Below are 20793 nucleotides of genomic sequence, written 5' to 3'. Positions count from 1 at the left end.
TAGCTGATTCTGGGGATAGGGCAGAACTTGGAGTGAACCAAGAACATCCTGTGCCAGAAAAAAAGGAAGTGCTCAAAAATTGATGGAAACATGTCAAAAGATAATGGGTAAGACTCCCACTGGCCAAATTTGGAACAATTAGAGAATCCAAATGAAAGACAGGAACAGAATATAACCCATTGTATATGAAGTAAGAATTCATGTGCCAATACTGACACTAAAAAAAAAAGGGAATGGGACAAAAAGGAAGTTCTTCTTTATAGAAGAATGCCAGCTAATCAATGTGAAAGAAATGATAAAAATAGAAAAATCACTCTTTTATAATCACCATAAATTGCATGATTCAGGAACAAAACATCAATGAATTCTAAATCACTAAATCAGAAAAACTGTCAGGGAACAGGATAGTCCCAGGATCTAAAGTATCATTCCACAGATCACTTATTAATTACAAAAGAAGAAGGGTACCTTTACAGCACAGAAATCTGGTAGACTCCATCTTCACTACTTGTGTACCTCCTGATATGATGCACTAAAAAGGACCTAGTATTACTTTTGTGATTTTCCTGTCAAAAATGATTAATCTGAACTTAATCATGAGGATTATCAGATATACCTAAACAGAGAGATATTAAAAGAGAATAAAGAGACACAAAAATTAAATGCGACGTGTGATACTTGACTAGATGTGGCTGCAGGAAAAATGATAAAAGAATTTGCTATAAAGGACATTATTAAGACACCTGGGGAAATTCACACATTGGTTGTATGTTAAGTGGTAGTGTTGTATCAGTGTTAAAATTCCTGAGTGTGATCATTGCATTGTAGTTATGTAGAAGAATGTCATTCCTGGGAAACCACAGATTGTGGTATTGGGATTTCAAATACAATGCATGAAATAATTGAAATAAATGAAAAAGCATTAAATGGCTCAGCTTTGGCAGGGGAAGGGGAGGATTGATGAAACAGATTCTTTCAAAGTCAAATTTTTAAGAAAGAAAGTGCCAAATTTTAACAAGCAGAGTACTTAAGTGAAGGTACATGGATGTTCATTTTACTACTCTTGTAACTTTTCTGAAGATTTAAAATTTTTCAAAAAACTAATAAATTTTTATAAAGAAGGTGCTACTCCAAAGGTGGAGTTTGGGGGGTTGGTGAGATAGGTGAAAGGGGTTAAAAGGTACAAATCTCCAGTAATAAAATAAATAAGTCATGGAGATGTAATGTACAGCATGGTAACTACAGTTAGTAATACTGCATTGTATATTTGGAAGTTTCTAAGAGATCTAAAAGTTCTCATCACAAGAAAACAAAATCCTGTAACTATGTTTTCTGATGGATGTTAACTAGACTATTGTGGTGACCATTTTGCAATACATACAAATATTGAATCATTATGCTGTACTCCTGAAATTAATATAATGTTATATATCAATTATACCTCAATTTAAAATAAAGAATGATGGGACACCTGGGTGGCTCAGTCGGTTAAGCATTGACTTCGGCTCAGGTCATGATCTCTCAGCTCATCAGTTCAAGCCCCACATTGGGGCTCTCCACTCTCAGGGCAGAGTCTGTTTCAGATCCTCTGTCTCCCTCTCTGTCTGCCCCTCCTCACTTGCGTGCACAGGCTCTTGCTCACTCTTTCTCTCTCTCTCTCAAAAATAAATAAACATTTTAAAAATTAGAAATAAAAAATAAATGAAATAAAGAATAGATGTATGAATAGATAGGTAAATAGAAAGATGATAGATAGATAGATAGATAGATAGATAGATAAATAGATAGACAGATGGACAGATGGATGATGGGTGTTCAGAAGAGGTCACATTGAGCCAGTCCTCAGGGAAAAGTAGAAGTTAGTATTTTAGACAAGGATGAGGGGAAAAGGAGTATATTCCCTAATTAGAGTTATGAGCAATTTAGTACAGAGTGAAGGGAGTGACTGAATAAGCAATGAGCATATAAAGGAAAAATTCTAAAAGCCCTGAAAAGGCAGGTAGATGTTTATAATTGAGGTAAACAATTCCCAAATGACAAGACCTTTATACTATCAGTACAATGAAAAGATTTTAAAGATCTTAAATCAACGTGAACCATAATATATCTTTATGAACAGACAGACCTAAAAGACAAACGAATAAGAAAACCAAAACAGAATATTTGATGCATGTTTAGTTTTCATTCAACTTTCTAAATTGCTTTTATTGCTATTTGATTTTAAGTATGGGTATTCATTTTTCATCTGACTGCTTATATTCTTAATAGACCAGTTGTCATTAAGAACAGAAGTGAAAAACAAAGTCTACAGTGGTGGGTAGCTACTGGGAATAAGTGAATCAGGCCAGCTTTTCATATTGTATCCTTTTAACAGGCATACTTTGTATGTGAAATATCTAAAACTATCACTCATTTTTACAAAGAACTCTGTTCTCATCATTTTTTTTCCCAAACATGTGGCCCCGTCAGTGTACCTTCCAGTTTGCCATTTGTAAATACAGACATGGTATAAGTAATAATGTATTTCCCTTGATAACAGCACAAATGTGATAATAAATGGCAATATCCAATGTGCAGACACAACAGGGATTGTAGATTAGTGAAAATAATATATCCCTGGTGACAATCTTGCTGCTCACGGTGATTCTACTACTACTATACTTGGAAAGAGCCTACTACATGAATTCGCTACTTAAAAGTTGGCAAATAACTTAAAAACCTTTAAGTGCCGTGCAAGCCAATAGCCATTTTGCAATCTATTTCTGGCCCATGGACTGCCAATATGCGACCTCTGATTTTAACTCCAAAGTTCTAATGGCATCCTTTATTTAACTTACTGAGAAATAAGTAAGTAACAACTCATTTTGTTACCTTCCTATCAATAGAAAGTATTGCAATAAGCACTTTGAAATTTGGGAAAATATCATAATAACCACCCTTTTTCACAAGCAATTCAGCATTAAGTAATCACTGTCACTATTTTATAGGTGACAAAGAGATGCTCGAGAAATTACATGATTTGCTCCAGTAACACAAGGCTGACAAAACTTGTATTTTTTAAATACAAATCTTGCATTCTTTCCAATCCCTCTGTGAATTGTGTCTACCCCAAAGTTCATATGTTGAACCCCTGAACCCCAATGTGACTGTATTTGGAAACAGGGCCCTTAAGGAGGTAATTAAGGTAAAGTAAAGTCATAAAGTAGGGACTCTAACAGGACTGATGTCCTTATAAGAAGAGGAAGACACATCAGGGGCATACAATCACAGAGAAAAAGCCATGTAAAGACACAGCAAGAAGGTAATTGTCTGCAAGCAAAGGAAAGAATCCTAAGGAGAAATCAACCCTGATGGTACCTTGACCTGAGGACTTCCAGCCTCCAGAACTGTGAGAAAATAAATCTCTGTTGTTTAAGCCAGGCAATCTACAGTATTTTGTTATGGCATCCCTAGCAAACAAATAATCTTGTTACCTCAAAATTAGTACAGTACCACAATCATAAAGACATCTCAGCAGACATTATTTATATTTTACATGATACTTGTATTTAAATTAGCAATCCCATTCTGTTAACTTCACATTTCAAAACAGACACCAAAATCTTGAGAGAGAAAACCTGACATGGATTTGGTCAACAAACATTTATCTGACCCATACTCTATGAACAGTTGTATGGATAAAGTAATGACTACTGTTCTCTAACAACAAAAATAACTAAGAGAGATACAAACTAGAATATGAGATGTGCCAGAAGTATGGTACCAGGGAATGCTTTAAGAATGCAGAAGTTCTGGGGCGCCTGGGTGGCTCAGTCGGTTAAGCGTCTGACTTCAGGTCATGATGTTGCAGTTCATGGGTTTGAGCCCCACATCAGGCTCTTTGCTGACAGCTCAGGGCGCACTGGTGGCTCAGTCAGTTAAGCATCCAACTGGATTTCAGCTCACGTCATGATCTCACGCTTCGTGGGTTTGAGCCCCACATCAGGCTCTGTGCTGACAGCATGGAGCCTGATTCTCTGTCTCCCTCTCTCTCTGCCCCTCCCAGCTCAAGCTCTATCAAAAATAAATAAAATAAATGTTTAAAACAATTGATTAAAAAAAAAGAGAGAGAGACTGACTCTGTCAGTTGGTTCTCCATGTGAGCTGGTCTTTCATCCAATATGACAATTTACTGCTGTGACTTCATCTTCATTTCCCAGGCTATTCAGTTTTTCTACCTCTGGCACAAACTTTACTTCAGTTCAACAATAAATTAAATATCTGTTTCCTAAGTTCAAAGCACTTTCTAGGTGTTTGGGTTTTTCTACCCATCTCATTCTGTGGTCTCCCATTAAGTATCATCACACTAAAGACATAGTTAATAGCCTACAAATGTCACTTGACTCAAAGAATACTCAAAGTGCACTAAGGGGCGCCTGGGTGGCGCAGTCGGTTAAGCGTCCGACTTCAGCCAGGTCACGATCTCGCGGTCCGTGAGTTCGAGCCCTGCATCAGGCTCTGGGCTGATGGCTCGGAGCCTGGAGCCTGTTTCCGATTCTGTGTCTCCCTCTCTCTCTGCCCCTCTTCCGTTCATGCTCTGTCTCTCTCTGTCCCAAAAATAAATAAAAAACGTTGAAAAAAAAAAAAGTGCACTAAATACACTTTTGTTCAAAGCACAAGAAGGAGAAAAATACCTAGACTTTCAGAGAATAATACCTAGACTTAAATACATTAAATCAGAATCATAAAATTTCACGAAAAATAATGCTGGTAATCTGTAAGCAACAGATTTTAGAAAGCAAAATATAACTTTCTCTTAAGTACTACATTCATTGTTAGAAAAAATTTAAGACATTTTAATGAAAACTCAGTAAGACATCTAAACATTCAAGGGTTGTGTTTTCTTTAGGCACTAAAAATGCTTCCTCAGTGTCCTCTATAGCTTTGCAACTCAAAATGTGCTCTGCAGAGAGAAGCATCATCCTTACCTGGGAGCTTGTGAAAAATGCAGATTCTCAGATTTCACCCCCAACCTGCAGAATCTAAATCTGCATTTTAATATGACTCCAAAGTGATTCCTACGCACATTAAAATTTAAGAAGCACTCAACCTATAACACGGATTCTAACAGGGGTCCTGAAGAGCAACATGAGTTTCACGAATCCCCTGAAATTTCATGCAGAACCTTTCATGAGTGAATATATGCATATTTCACTGGGAAAACACTCCATATACTTTTTTATCAATCTCTCAAAGGAATATATCACCCCAAATAGATTAAGAATCACTGCCCTACAGGATTGTATGCCACAGTTTAGAAGTCAAAATATTTCAAAAACTATTTATGCTGCTCTCAATGAGGTCTGTTGAAGAATGACAAGAATGAAGGTCAGAACGTCACAGTGGGTCACGAAAGACCTTATCTGAAGAATTTATTCACACCATGCAAGAACTATGCCAAGAAACCAGTTTGGAGACATCTAAATAAATAATTCTCTACATGAGGTTTGAGATTAAGAATGTGCACTTGAAGAAGATTCAAACTGAGAAGTAAATAAATAGAAGGTAGGATTTTTTTTAAGATAGGATGCCATTAGACGACAGCGAAGTGCTGAATTCTTGTTGTAAGAGCTCAATCAGCAAGTCTAACAGGATTCTGTTTGATTTGGGATACATGACCATTTTAAAATGTTAACTTCCAAGTACATTCTCATAATATTTCATTTATGAGGAACCCTCAACACATTTCACTAGTCCCACTTTCTTTATCTTCTCTGGACCTCAGAAGACAAAACAAAGAAATAGAGCACAAAAATTAAAAAGGATTTGCCCAGGATCTTCAGTGAGTTTATAATAAAGAATGGCTTACATCCATAAGGTTCTCACTATATGTCAGCACTATGCATATATTTTATTCTTTCATATTATCATCTAGTCATCTCTTTGAGGTGTGTATTATGCAGAGGCACAGACTATGTCTAACTTCTATTTCCTTAGGTCATAGTGCCTGATAGAATATAATTTCCTTAACAGGCACCCAAAATGTAAATAAGAGGTATTAGCTGGTCTTTCTTGCTTCTGATGCTTGATTGTAGTACTACTATAACTTGTCATCAGTGATGGGCCTAATACCTGACAATCTGCTCTCCAGGATGGACCCATATCCTACCCTATCAGTCATTCCAGGCAAGAAGAGACAATGCCCACCACTCAGGGGATCAAGTTTCTCTGCCCCGTTTTATTTCTACAGGTATAGGCAAACGCCTGATTCTTTTCTTCGCTCTGCTTCTTATCCACGTACAATAGGGATTTTGATGGAACTTTCACGCATTATTACCTACTAATGTCCCTCATTTACATAATAAACATATCCCGATGAAGAATATGGAGGTAGTGAAACATAACAGAAGTCGGCAAAGAAGAGTAACAACAGGACAGGAACTAACATTTGCTGACTACCTTTTATGGAGCAGACACTTGTGCAATTCTACGGGGCAGAGACTACTGTCTTTACTTGATAGATGAAGACTAAAGTTCCAACAGGTTAAACAATTATCTAAGATTACAAAATTAGACAGTGACAAGTTTGGGGGTATAGTTTTGGGGAGGAGAGGAAAATAAAGAATAAGAAGGGCAGGAGGACAGAACAAAGAACATGGGCGGGGAAGACAGTGAACCCAATTTCATCAGGAGACATGAAACAATGAAAAGCAGACAAGCACTTGAAGGCAAACAGGTTACAGAGTGCAGGCATAAATGGTCCTCACACATGTCAGTGGACATTTAAAAAGTAAATGATATGAGTTTTAATGAGAATTTTAAAAAATAAAATTGAATTAAAAGGCAAAGCCAGAATCTGAATAAAATCTGTATGACTCCAAAGTTCATGCTCCTAACCACTACATTCACAAAGAAACTGATCCAGTTTCTGTCCCAAAAATAAATTTAAAAAAAAACGTTGAAAAAAAATGTTAAAAAGGGGCGCCTGGGTGGCGCAGTCGGTTAAGCGTCCGACTTCAGCCAGGTCACGATCTCGCGGTCCGTGAGTTCGAGCCCCGCGTCAGGCTCTGGGCTGATGGCTCGGAGCCTGGAGCCTGTTTCCGATTCTGTGTCTCCCTCTCTCTCTGCCCCTCCCCCGTTCATGCTCTGTCTCTCTCTGTCCCAAAAATAAATAAAAAAAAAACGTTGGAAAAGAAACTGATCCAGTTTATGCAAATGGTATCTAGAAAAACAGGTTAACAAGATTTCTCAAGCGTCACAGTAGTTTTATTTTTAAAAACCCACTGAATGTACTTCTAACAACAAATCAGGACATAAATATATGTACTACTGAAGCCACTCAATCTTATTCTTTACCTGAAAGTGACACACAACTAATTTAAGAGGTTACAGATAAGTCACAAAATTCCCAAATTCTCTATAAGCACTCCTATTTATTTCCTCCAGAAATGTATTGTCAACTTTCTCAAGCCTCTTTATATTTTCAGTCTAAGATCCCTTTATTTGCACACACTGTTTAAAATACTATCTTTTGGGGCACTGGGTGACTCAGTTGAGCATCCGACTTTGGCTCAGGTCATGATCTCATGGTTTGTGGGTTCAAGCTTCCACATCAGGCTCTCTGCTGTCAGTCTGCTTTGGATCATCTGTCCCCCTCTCTCCCTTCCCCTCCCGTGCTTATGCTTTCTCTCTCAAAATTAAATAAACTATTAAAAAAATAAATAAATAAAATAATATCTTTTATCTCAAGTAGCTATGTTCCAGTTTCAGTGGAGGTCATCTAGATCTTTCTCTACGTCAGATAAACTCTACTCTTTCCTTAATGTAGTGCCCAGTCAGTATACAATCAAAAACCTTGAAACTTAAAAAAAAAAAAAAAAGGTGGATGATTGTATTCAAAATCTAAAAAATTAGATTCTAAGATATCATGGTGCATCTTCAGTTTCCTTAAGTTGAGGCTCATCTGGATTTAAAATGATAATTTGATTGTGGGTTAAATTTAATTGTGGATAATTGTGATGCAGAAGATCACACAAGCTATATTACATAGATAAATTCTTCATCACATCTCAAATATACTACATTTAAACCTAGTAATTAGTCCCCTTTCCCCAGTTCAAATGTTGGTTACCTCTTCATCATCTTCCTCATCTTCAACATCCAGAATTCCTGAGTCCTGTTCAGACTTGGGGCTAGTGCTTTCTATCTCTGTATCAAAAATTGTGTATGCATCTTTCTTAGATTTTCTCTTGCTACCTATTCTGGGTTGTTGCAAGACGATGTTATCCAGGTTTCTCTGTTGCTGAGCCTAGGATAGAAACACATATGCACACATTACAAAAAGAAAGAAAGAAAGAAAAGAAACAAAATTTGATTAAGCATTCAAAGAAATTCTAATATTGAACAAACTGGTATCTTAAAGAAAAATACAACAAAATGTCTTAATTCATAGTTTTAGTCCCAGAAATAAAATCAAACATATTAACATATATTTTTAAAAATGTTTTTTAAGAAGTTTATTTATTGGGGCACCTGGGTGGCTCAGTCGGTTGGGCATCCGACTTCAGCTCGGGTCACAATCTCACAGCTCGTGAGTTCAAGCCCCGCGTCGGGCTCTGTGCCAACAATTCAGAGCCTGGAGCCTGCTTCAGATTCTCTGTTTCCCTCTCTCTCTGCCCCTCCCCTGCTCATGCTCTGTCTCTCTGTGTCTCAAAAATAAATAAAAACATCAAAAAAAAAATTTTTTTTAAGTTTATTTATTTTGAGAGAGAAAGAGAGGGAGTGCAAATGGGGTAGGGACAGAGAGAGACAGAGAGAGAGAATCCCAAGCAGACCCCATGCTGGCAGTGCAAAGCCCAATGAAGGGCTTGAACTGATGAACCGTGAGATCATGACCTGAGTCGAAACAAAGAGACACTTAACCAACTGAGCCACTCAGGTGTCCCTCAATGTATACATTTTTAACCCTGATGTTACCCATCTTGATTCATTTTCCCCAGAAAGAAAAAAGATAATCAATATTATCATTAGACTTTCCAAATACACCCAGTAAATAATCACAAAAATACAATCTACCCTTTTTCACCTAAGTAGCCAAGAGATTAGTGCAAATGACTAAATATGTATCTCTTATGAGATAAATGCCATACTGGAATCATTGTGGTTGAGGGAAGAAAGACAAGAACTTTTTAGCTTAGCAGACTCTTTAAGAACAGTGGTTATAATCTCTGTGGTATTAAGAGACCAATAGAATGTAATCAGGGGAATGAAACATCTTAATAATTTGAACTAACTAATCCTTCAGGATTGCATGGCCTTTATCTGTGGAAAACAAAGTTTTAAAGGGTTTCTTCTTCTGAACTTTCATAAAAAGGAAACGTAATCCACTCAACTTTACAAAATAGATTCAGATGGTGTGGTTTTAATACATACAAAGAGGTGGAAAGTGTCACGATACAGTCAACAACATAAGTAGTAATCCACACAGTATTAGAGCTGTATGACCTTAGTCACTACTTAGGAAACTGAGTCTAGAAGGCAAAGGATCCGTTTGAGGTCACAAGGCTAGTTGGTGGTAAATCAGAAGTTCAACGTGTGATTTCCCAAATTCCGGGTCAGAGATCTTCCTACTCTACCCACAGTCCCTCAAAGCATGACAAAATATTTCCCCCACAAAAGGTTCTGTTGTCAAATAAATGGGAAACACTGCTGTCTTGGAGCCTTCTTGGAGCCACAATGCACATTAACAGAATAAAAAGTAAGAGAAATCCTTTTTAAGGAAACTTCTTTAATTTGGTTTAACTGAGCATGTTCCAAAAGTTAATAATGGAACTTCCAGTTTTTTTTCATAATAGTTGGTATCATCCCAAGATACAAAGCTTAAGAACTTATAGGTCACTTATACCTCAATAAAACTGGAAAAAAATAAATAAATAAATAAACATTAAAAAATTTTTTAAAAATAAAGAAATTTCACATTCCAATGCCAAAAAGAAGAAGAAGAAGAAGAAGAAGAAGAAGAAGAAGAAGAAGAAGAATGGCCTCTCAAAATATACATTTCTGAATCAATATATGACATTTTTCCACAGTGACAGGCAGAAATTAGTTCTGGAGAAAATAAAAGTCTCCAAATATTCCGAATGACATTAAGAAATTCAAGATAAGGGGCATTGGGGTGTCTCAGTCAGTTAAGTGCCCGACTTCAGCTCAGGTCATGAACTCATATTTCATGGGTTCAAGCCCCACATCGGGCTCTCTGCTATCAGTGCGGAGCCCACTTCAGATCCTCTGTCCTCCTCTCTCTCTCTCTCTCTCTCTGCCTCTCCCCTGCTTGTTTTCTCTCTAAATAAATAAATACTTTTTAAAAATTCAAGATAAATATTAAGTATAAGATGTTAGTCCAGGCACTGGTTAAATGAGGCAATTATAATAGGACAGAGAAAAACTTGAACTATGTGAGCTAGTTTCTGCCAAGAAAATGAAAAGAATCTACATTCCAGAGATTTGAATCAATGGACAAGCTTGTTTCTATGCATAATACTCACTGATATTTTTATTTGACTTACATAAAATATACATGGCTTCAGTAACAAACTGAGATAGAGAGGGTATCCAAAAACATTTAATTTACATATGTACATAAAACATACCTGTTGTCCAAGCATTTGACCCCTAAATTAGATAGCATAGTCTTTCTATCTCTCTCAAAAGTAATAAGTTCTTTTCTACTTTCAAGCAAACCACACAAAAAGGGATCCAGGTCTCTGGGAAGGCACAAAGGAAGGAAGAACTTCCTAGAGTTTTCATATTTAAAAAAGCAAGCCCTGGACTACAGTGATCACTTGTCCTTTAAGCCTATCTTCTTCAGTATAACAAAACCAAAAGCTTTCATAAAGTGGTCTTATTCCATTCAATCCCAAGTCATTTATTTTTCTTCATAATCAATAAAATACTATCAGCATATCAAAAGCAATCAAGAGAAGCCACACTTCAGTACTGTCATGAAATGAAATGAAACTTGAAATGATACAAATCTGAAAGTATCCTATCGAAGTAATTTTAGGTCTTCTATGATTTGTTCTTTTCAGGTGGTGTCTGGTGTTCCCATCAATTTGAAGGAATGCAGTTTCGGCCAAATAGGCAAATTAAGACAGCAAACCCTCTGCTAGAAATCAAAGCACTGCAAGTTGTATTCTAAGGCTTTAACAGAACTTGGGGTCCTGTCAAAATTATCAAGGCTTCAATCCATAAAAGAGCAGTCAGAGCAGATCTGCTAAGCAGAAGTGGCCAAGTCAGAAACAAAGAATTGCAGGTAGAACAATGAAATACTAAGATATTACTCATTATGAATGCAAATGAAAATTACCATCTATCCAAACCATACGTTACGGGATTGGAATGAAGTGGGAAAGAGTAAATAAAGATGTAAGTATATAAATACATGTAATATATGCTAAAATTAAAATGGGATCCTAAGTCCATGAAAAAACAACAACAACAAAAGCCCTTCAGAGCTCTTTTCTACCATGCTAAACTATCTCACCAGGACCATTTATTCTGTCCCTCCAAAGACAACCCTTATAACCATGAGCCAAAGAAGCAGCTGACCAATTTCTGCCTCCTATGTTAGAGTTGGGGGAGAAGGTGCCAAGCAGACAAGCAGACATTAGAAAGTATTGAGGTATTTTCTTTTTCTTAATTGTTCATTCTCTTCATGACCAATTTTTACACATTAATTACCTCTTCCTCAAGATTCCCTCATGTATATTCTTCTCTGATTTCCTAATATAGAGAAATTAAACAAGATTTCTCCCTCAAGCCCTCTTCTCTTACCAGTCTCCCATGACCCAGCAGCACATCTCCAGTAGCACATTGCCTATATTGCTTGTGAGTTTCTCCACCTCACTTCCAACATGCCTAAAATGGAACCCATCACCTTCTCATTAGAACTCCCCTGCATACTACAGCCAGGCTCTTCTTAAACCACATTATTCATCACACAAATTGAGTGTGAGGGGAAGTGGGAGGAAAAATTTCAAAAAGTACAAATCCCAATTCGATCCCAACTTCCCTTCGACTCCACCATAATGGAAGCTGAACCTAATTTTCCAATGTACTTACCCAGTACTCTCCAACATGAGTCTTGGATCCACTTGGATCAAACTCTACCACTTAATATACTATGAATATTATGCCATTTCTCTAGCAGATGACCTCTCCCCACCTGAATCCAACCTGTACTCTGAATCCCAACTAGAATTCTTCTTCCTTTAGGAAGCCTCCTCTCACTGTGCTAATTCCCAGAGCATCCTCTCCGCATCCCTACTTTCAGTCAAACAGGTCCTGAATATCTATTGGTACCAGGCATTGTGCTACATACTGGGTCTACAAAGAATAAGATGGAGTCCCTGACTCACAAACCCCATGTCATACTGTTACAGGAAGCATAGATAGGCAAATAAGTGACCGAAATTCAGTGTAATAAGCAGAAAAACAGATACACAGGTACAATAATTGGACATAGGAGAAAGTAGTCATATATGTGTGGAGGGGATTAAAAATGGACTCCACAGAGGAAGGGGTAGCAAACTGTGGTTTTAAAAGATAAATATGATTTTTACAAAGGGAGATAGGTAAAAAGGATAAGCATTCCAGAAGGAAGGAAACAGCATGAGAAAAGATCACCGCATGTGAAATAACATTATTCACCCAAGGAATAAGTAATTTTGTATAAAAGCGTAAGTGATAATGAACTACCAAGAGATAAAGAAACCATACAAAGCAGTTTCAAGGTTCACTCGTAGGTATGGAGAAACAATGAAAGAACATAAGCAGGGAAGAACAACATCAGCTTTCTAATTCAGGCAAATTCTCCAGGAGCAGAAGAGTGGTCAACTGGGAGAAGGTAAAGACTAGAAACAGAAAAACTAATATAGATCACTGTAACAGTCCAAACAACAATGATGAGGACTTGAATTAAAGATAGGCAGCAGACAGATAACTAGTAGAAGGAACAGAACTTACTGATTTCCGTTGTACATGGAAGTACATGGAAGAGGTAAAGGAAATAAGAATAACTCCAGGATCCTGGTCTTGATGACTAGATGGTGGCAAATCATAAAAACCACGAAAATAATAAGTTGAAAGAAGACAGAGAAGATGAGCTTGGCAAACGTGCCAGGTAGACAGGTTAAAAAAAACAAACAAACAGGCCAGTACAGCCCTTGAGCATGTAACTCTTCTCTCTTTGAGGATAGGAAACACATCTTACCATTCTTAGAATCCTCCAAACCCAGACACAGTGATATATACGGAGTAAATTTATATAAATGTTTACTATATAAAGGTAATAGACAACAAAAGAAATATATGTAAGAATGAAATCTAGTTCAATAAAAGAGATGATTTGGATGTTTTCCTACCTATGAAAGAGGGAACAAAAAAGAGACAGAAGGGTGGAGGGAGGGAACACCTATACAAATTACTTAATCTGGACTATTAACCTAAAAATGTATCTTTTGACACTTTTAAAACTGTCAAAACGTGTCTGTGAGGTACCCCACCTATCCTAAGAAGTTAAGTTTTATTGTGAAATACCACTTCCAATGGTACCTAGCAGTAAGACTCAGTTAAAATTCTGTGAATAAAGCAGTCTCCAGTCTTTATCAACCCAATACTGACCTCTAGTGGACTAAAGAAACACATACAAATGACCTTTAGAATCAGAAGAGAGGTCTAGGCTTACAGGCTTGGAGACCTGACATAATTATATAAACTTCAATTATAGGGTGTGTGTGTGTGTGTGTGTGTGTGTGTGTGTGTGTGTGTGTATCTGTATATGTATAGGCTTCTTGGAGCAAGCCACATCTTTAAATCTAAGCTCTTAAACTCAGTAATTCTATAACTTTGAGTAAGTTCTTTCCTTCTCTGTGTAACATCCCTATCTACAAAGAACAAAAACAAAAACAAAAACAACACTGAGAATTTTAGGTTCCACCTGTCATCCTTCTGAAAATGAGATAGGAGCCTTGTTTTACCATCTGCTATGGAAGCACCTGAGCTAGCAATATTTAGATGCATTATCATTAATGGCATCTAATATTGCTACACACTGCCACTCAATTTTGCATCCGTACTACATTTTAAGGCCTAGATATCTGTACCAAACACCTCTTGTGCTCCACTTCAGATCCTCTCAGCCTCAGCTTATTCCAGGTAGAGCATCAGCAACCTGTTGTGGGCAGCCTTGGACAGTGTCTCACAGTGGAAACTGAAACCAGCTCTCACACTTATACCATACCTCTAGCTTCCTTCCTGCCCTGGGGCTTTGAGCACCATCAGAACTACTTAGCATCCGTGAGTCTTAACCCAGAAGGGAGACAGCCTTGACCAAAGAGCTGACAGATAAATGCTTCCCCATTCTGTCTCTCCCACTGCCATCAGTTCCATATGGCTTCTCAGAAGGCCCCATGGATTAAAGAACCAGACTGCCCTACAAATGTAACATTGTACGGACGCCACCAACTTCTCTTCTCACTCCTCCTGACCCCTACTCTAATAGATCATGTGCTTGAATAAACCACTCAAATACAACCTCCCAGCTTCCCTCAGAGAAACCAAAGCTAAAATAATATCCCATACAATAATAAAGTGAAGTAGGACTATGACCTCTGTTTTATGTCTGAGGCCCAAATAATAACCATGAAAATAACTGTCAAGATCAAGATATAAAAAATCTAAAGTTGCCTCTTTGAATCTCACCAAACAAGAGAAGTACAAAAAAGCTGCAATATCAGAAGAGAGTTTCTGCACATTTACCAGCACTAGCTCTGGCAACCAGCTCCAATATCCAATTCAAAGAAACAAACAGAAAACAAAACAAGATAGTGATTCAAAATTAAGGAAAAGCAACATATGAAAGATCATATTTAAAAAGTTATTGTCGCATATTAGTGTCCATAGGAGTGTATATATGTATACATGTATGTGTACTTTGTATAATACTTTTAACGAGGGATAAACCAGCACCTGGGTGCCTCAGTCTGTTAAGGGTCCGAGTTCGGCTCAGGTTGTGATCTGGCGGTTCGAGTCCCACATCCAGCTCTGTGCTGACAGCTCAGAGCCAGGAGCCTGCTTCAGATTCTGTGTCTCCTTTGCTGTCTGCCCCTCCCCTGCTCATGTTCTTTTTCTCTCTCTCTCTCTCTCTCAACAATAAATAAACATTAAAAAAAATTTTTTACTCTTTTTTTAAAAAAATTTTTTATTCTTTATTGTTGAGAGAGAGACAGAGAGACAGAGAGGGAGTGGGGGAGGTACAGAGAGAGGGAGACACAGAATCCAAAGCGGGATCCATGCTCTGAACTGCCAGCACAGAGCCCCACGTGGGGCTCGAACCCACGTACCACAAGATCATGACCGCAGCAGAGGTCAGACGCTTAACCGACTGAGCCACCCAGGAGCCCTCCAAAAATTTTTATAAATAAATACATAAATAAATGAGGGATAAACAGTTTTGCATGTAACTTAATCAGATCCCCAAAAATTTCCATCAGTAAGATGAGAAATCTAGGATTATGATACCATTGGAACTTTTTGTTTTTTAATTGAGGAGGGGTTCACTACATTCCCTTTGAAATTATAACCGGGATCCTGGGGTGCCTGGGTGGCTTAGTCGGTTAAGCACCCTACTCTTGATTTCAGTTTAGGTCATGATCTCACAGTTGTGAGATCAAGCCCTGCATCAAGCTCCATGCTGGGAATGGAGCTTGCTTAAGATTCTCTCTCTCTCTCTCTCTCTCTCTCTCTCTCTCTCTCTCTCTCTCTCTGTCTTGCTCCCGCTCTCTCTCTCTTCCCTTCCTCTGTCTCTTACTCTCTCTAATTAAATGATAACTGGGATCCTTAGCCCTTTGAAAGTCTCCAGTTCATATTTAAATCTATATTTTATATGGGGCGCCTGGGTGGCTCAGTCAGTTAAGCCTCCAACTTCAGCTCAGGTCATGATCTCACGGTTCATGAGTTCAAGCCTTGCATTGGGCTCTACACTGACAGCTCAGAGCCTGGAACCTGCTTCAGATTCTGTGTCTCCCTCTCTCTCTGCTCCTCCCCTGCTCACTCTCTGTCTCTCTCTGACTCTCAATAATAAACAAACATTAAAAAACAATTTTTAAACCTATATTTTATATTTCAATGGCAAGGGGGATGTTTTTGCATTAACAAAATTCACTGCAATAAGATGTACTACATGTAGGGTGTTACGTTTTGTATGACACAATAGTAAAATTACAGAATTCTCTTGTAAATTAGAATTCTCTGCTCTTTTTAAACACCATCATTTTCCTTTGTCAACACACAAACATATGTTAATTATAATTAATTATAAAATAAATTACAAAAAAGTAAAGAGAAAAAAATCTATCAAAATCTCCACTCAGTAATATCAGTTATTTTGATGAATGACAACCCCACATATAAAGATTTCTGTGCATGTAAAAGACTGTTCTTCTTGCTTATCTGCATTTTCTATTTATGAGCAATTACCATGTATACTGGTAGGCCAAAAAAAGAACCATACTAAATAAAGTTCTTTTAAATTTCTTTTTGCTCAAAAATATATCACAAATCTACTTCTCTACAAATAAAACCATCTATTACAATATTTGCATTGTATTGCATTTAAAAGAACACATTTATTTAGGGGTGCCTGGGTGGCTCAGTTGGTTAAGCGTCCACTTTGATTTGGGCTCAGGTCACTATCTCACGGTTCATGAGTTCAAGCCCCATGTCGGGCTTTGCACTGACAGTGCAGAGCCTGCTTGGGATTCTCTCTCCTTGTCTCTCTTTGCTGCTCCACCCTCGCTCTTCTGCTCTCTCTCTCTCTCTCTCAAAATAAATAAATTTTAATGAATGAATGAATGACTAAAAGAACACATTTATTTAAACATAACCTACTATAAGAGATTTATATTGCTTCCAATATTTTGCTGTTTAATAATGCTGCACAGACTATCTCCAGAGCTAAAAGTTTGTGTGTATAGTTAATTATTTTATTAGGGGAATTTCTAGAAGTAGAAAATCTAGATGAAAAGATAAATGTTGAAAATAAATAAATTAGATTTGGCTATGTAAAAAAATTTAATGTCCACTCTACAATTTTATCAGTATTTATTTTCCTCTAGTACTTTTATCATTTATTTTACATTAATATGCTTAATCCTCCTACAACTTACCTTGAATGTTACATAGAGACAGAAAACCACTCATTCAAATGGTTATTTTGCACCAACTCCATTTTTTAAAAAACTTCATCTTTTCCCAATTAATTTATTTCACTTTAAATGTCTGCCAAATGAATATAAGTTGTTTTTTTAAAAAATCCAATAATACTAATATTATTTTATGATAATAAGTAGAACCTCCTTATGCTTTTTCCTACACCCCAATTCTGTTCTGTAGAGTTAATATTTTATACCCACATTTCTAAATAATACCCTTATACTTTAGAGTAAAAACTTAGCTCACTTAGGGGTGCCTGGGTGACAGTTGGTTAAGCATCCAGCTCTTGGTTTCAGCTCAGGTTGTGATCTCACAGTTAGTGAGTTCATGCCCCACCTCGGGCTCTGGGCTGAGAGCCTGCTTGGAATTCTCTCCTCTCTCTCTCTCTCTCTCTCTCTCTCTCTCTCTCAATCTCTCTCTCTCTCTCTTTCCTCTCTCTCTCTCTCTCTCTCTCTCTCTCTCTCTCTCTCTTAATCTCTCTCTCTCTGCCCTTCCCCTGCTCGCAAGCTCACTCTCTCTCACTCTCTCTCACTCTCTCTCTCTCTCTCTCTCAAAATGAATTAATTTTTAAAAAATCTAGACTCCTTACCTTTTTACCTTTCTGCTTCATCAATTATCTTCCCAGCATAGTATTTTAAGTTAAAGCAATAATCAGTGTTAATAATTATGTCACGTAAGCATCCTGTCTCACAGGATGTATCTATACGATGAGTATATGTATTTGATTATACGTTTTTGTTTTGATTATAGCTTTTGTTGTTGAGTTTCAAATTCTCTATTTAAAATTCTCTAATATTCTAACTATAATAATCTTTATTTCTTCAAAAAGCTTATCATAATAGGCACCCTATCCAGACCCTATTTTTCCTACAGGTTTAAGTAACCTGAGCTGATTGTTCTATAGGCCCTGCTTCATAAATATCATTCTAGAGGGGACTTACTTTCACGTCTCACTGGGGTTAGAGACATAGTTTCATAAACTCTATATCTACCTTGCAATTAATTTAGTCCCACATTTTGTTGGAGCACACCTTCAAGTAATTCCTAAAAAATGAAATATGAGAGTTAAATTTCCTGAGTCCTTGCAATCAAAAAATGACTCATCTTCACATAAACTGATAAAACATCTAACTGAGTATAGAATTCAAGGTTCCTCAGATTATTGAAAGCATTGTTCCATTGTCTCCTAGTACCCATTATTGCTAACCAGAAAGACAATGTCATTTTGATCTTCATTCTTTTGTATAAGACATTACATTTCCTCTCTAGAAGCTTTTCAAACCTCTTTACCCTATCTGTTGTAAATTTCACAATGGCATACCTTGGTGTTAGTCATTGTGTCATTTGTTCATTATGCTAGGTAAGTAATTTATCCATGAACCTGGATATTTGAGTCCCACAGAATAAAGGGGATTTTCTCATATTACTGCCCTGATCATTTTCTTCCTTTGCCTGGAATTCCTAATGGACAGTGAGTTCTCCTATAAAACCTCCTGATGATCTTTGTACCACTTTTATATTGAAAAAATTGTTTTAATTTTTGAGAATACAAATTAATTTTCTAACATATTACTCTGTTTCTGCATTATCCGCTCCCTCCTGATAATTTTTATTGTTATTACTTGTTTTCTCATATTGGTAAATTTGGGTCTCTCTCTTCCCAGTTGGATATTTTTTCCCTGAAATGTCTGTTAATCCTTGGGGGCCATTTATATTTAACAATAAGTCACTCAAGAGTTGACAGAAAGATCTGTAAGGATGAAAAGACTTGTCAACCAGCAGGCTTCACTTTAGGGAGTTCTAGGAGGGAGATAACCTCTTTACTGGTGAAATCCAAATGGCACTTCATGGCAGTCTTTTATGAATTTCTCTAGAAAAGAATCTTCTAGTCTTCCATCTAAGAATCTAAGTGCAAATATTCCATGCATGAGGCAGAAGAAAGAAAAGGAATTCACTGTTTTGCACACTAACGTTCAACAAATCACACTATTTTTAAGTCCCTCATCTTACCCCATCATCTATTATTAACTCATACCTCCAAAGTCTCAGCTTCACTGGAGGCACCAATATGTCCTGAACTGTCTTCTCCATTCCACGCGTACCTCTGTTTATACTTTCACTTGTGGATTCATACACCCTGCTATATTAGTTATCACTCTTCCTAGTGCTTTCTTTTTTTTCTTCCAGCTTTCCTGAGATATTATTGATATATAATTTACATAAGTTCAAGGTGGAAAATGTGTTGTTTTGATACGCATATATATTGCAAAATGATTAAAACAGGTTACCTAACATCTCCATCCACTCACATAATTATCGTTTTTGTGCATGGCAATAACATATATGACCTGCTCTCCTAACAACTTTCAAGTATATAATATTGTTAATTATAGTGATCATGCTGTACATTAGATCCCCAGAACATACTCATCTTACAGGTGGAAATTTGTGCCCTTTGACCAATAGCTTCTTATTCCACTCACCTCCCAGGCCCTGAAAACCACCATTTTATCCTCTATTTTTATAAATTTGGCTTTTTACATTTCACATATAAATGACACCATACAGTTCTGGTCTTTCCCTATCTGACTTCTAAATTAGAATAATGTCCTCAAAGTCATTCCATGTTGTCACAAGAGGCAGGATTTCCTTCTTTTTATGGCTGAACAATACTCTCTAGTATATATACACCACATTTTCTTTATCCATTCATCCACTGATAGACACTTAGGTTGTTTCCATGTTTGGGCTATTATGAATAATGTCTCCAGCTTTGTTATTTCTCAGGATAGCTTTGGCTATTCAAGGTCTTTTGTAGTTCCATACAAATTTTAGGACTGTTTTTTTTATTTTTTTTAACTATTTCTTTGGAAAATGTCATTGGACTTTTGATAGGAACTGCACTGAATCTGTAGATCACTTTGGGTACTAAAGTCTTTTTAACAATATTAATTCCTCCAATCAGTAAACATGGGATGTGTCTTTATTTGTGTCTTCTTCAATTTCTTTCATCAATGTCTTGTAATTTCCAGTATAGGTATTTCACCTCTTTCATCTCCATGGTTACATTTATTCCTAAGTATTTTATGATGCTTGATGCTGCCATAAATAAAATTGCTTTATTTCTTTCAAAGATAGTTTATGGTTAGTGTACAGAAATGAAACTGATTTTGGAGTATTGATATTGTATCCTAAAACTGTACTGAATTTATTAGTTTTGATGGTTTTTTGGTGGAACATATAAAGATTTTCTACATATAAGATCATATCACCTGTAAACAGAGACAATTTTACTGCTTTTTAATTTGGACGACTGTTATTTATTTTTCTTGACTAACTTCTCTGGCTAGGATTTCCAGTACTATATTGAACAGAAGTATTGAGAGTGAGCACCCTTCTCTTCTTCTTGATCTTAGCAAGAAAGTTTTCAACCTTCACTGTTGAGTATGCTGTTAGCTATGGGTTTGTCATATGTGGCCTTTATTATACTGAGGTACATTTCTTCTATATCCGATTTGTGGAGAGTTTTATGATGAAATGATG

General features: G+C 36.8%; 1 protein-coding gene across 7 annotated transcripts in view; it reads right to left on the bottom strand.

Moving 5' to 3' along the window:
- EXOC6B (exocyst complex component 6B) overlaps positions 1 to 20793 on the bottom strand; it is a 609008-nt gene that overhangs the window by 350381 nt on the left and 237834 nt on the right. For all 7 annotated transcript variants that reach the window (XR_013554682.2, XM_078444598.2, XM_078444596.2 and 4 more), the window contains exon 7: positions 8111 to 8287. Coding sequence is in view for 6 of the 7 variants with exons in the window: in XM_078444598.2 (XP_078300724.1) it covers positions 8111 to 8287 (177 nt within the window). In the remaining variant the exon portion in view is untranslated. The remainder of the gene's footprint in view (positions 1 to 8110; positions 8288 to 20793) is intronic.

Source organism: Panthera onca, chromosome A3 (genome assembly GCF_046562875.1).
Source record: "Panthera onca isolate mPanOnc1 chromosome A3, mPanOnc1 haplotype 2, whole genome shotgun sequence".
NCBI lineage: Eukaryota > Metazoa > Chordata > Mammalia > Carnivora > Felidae > Panthera > Panthera onca.
Note: the sequence above shows the minus strand (reverse complement) of the source record. Positions and strands in the feature narration are given on the sequence as shown.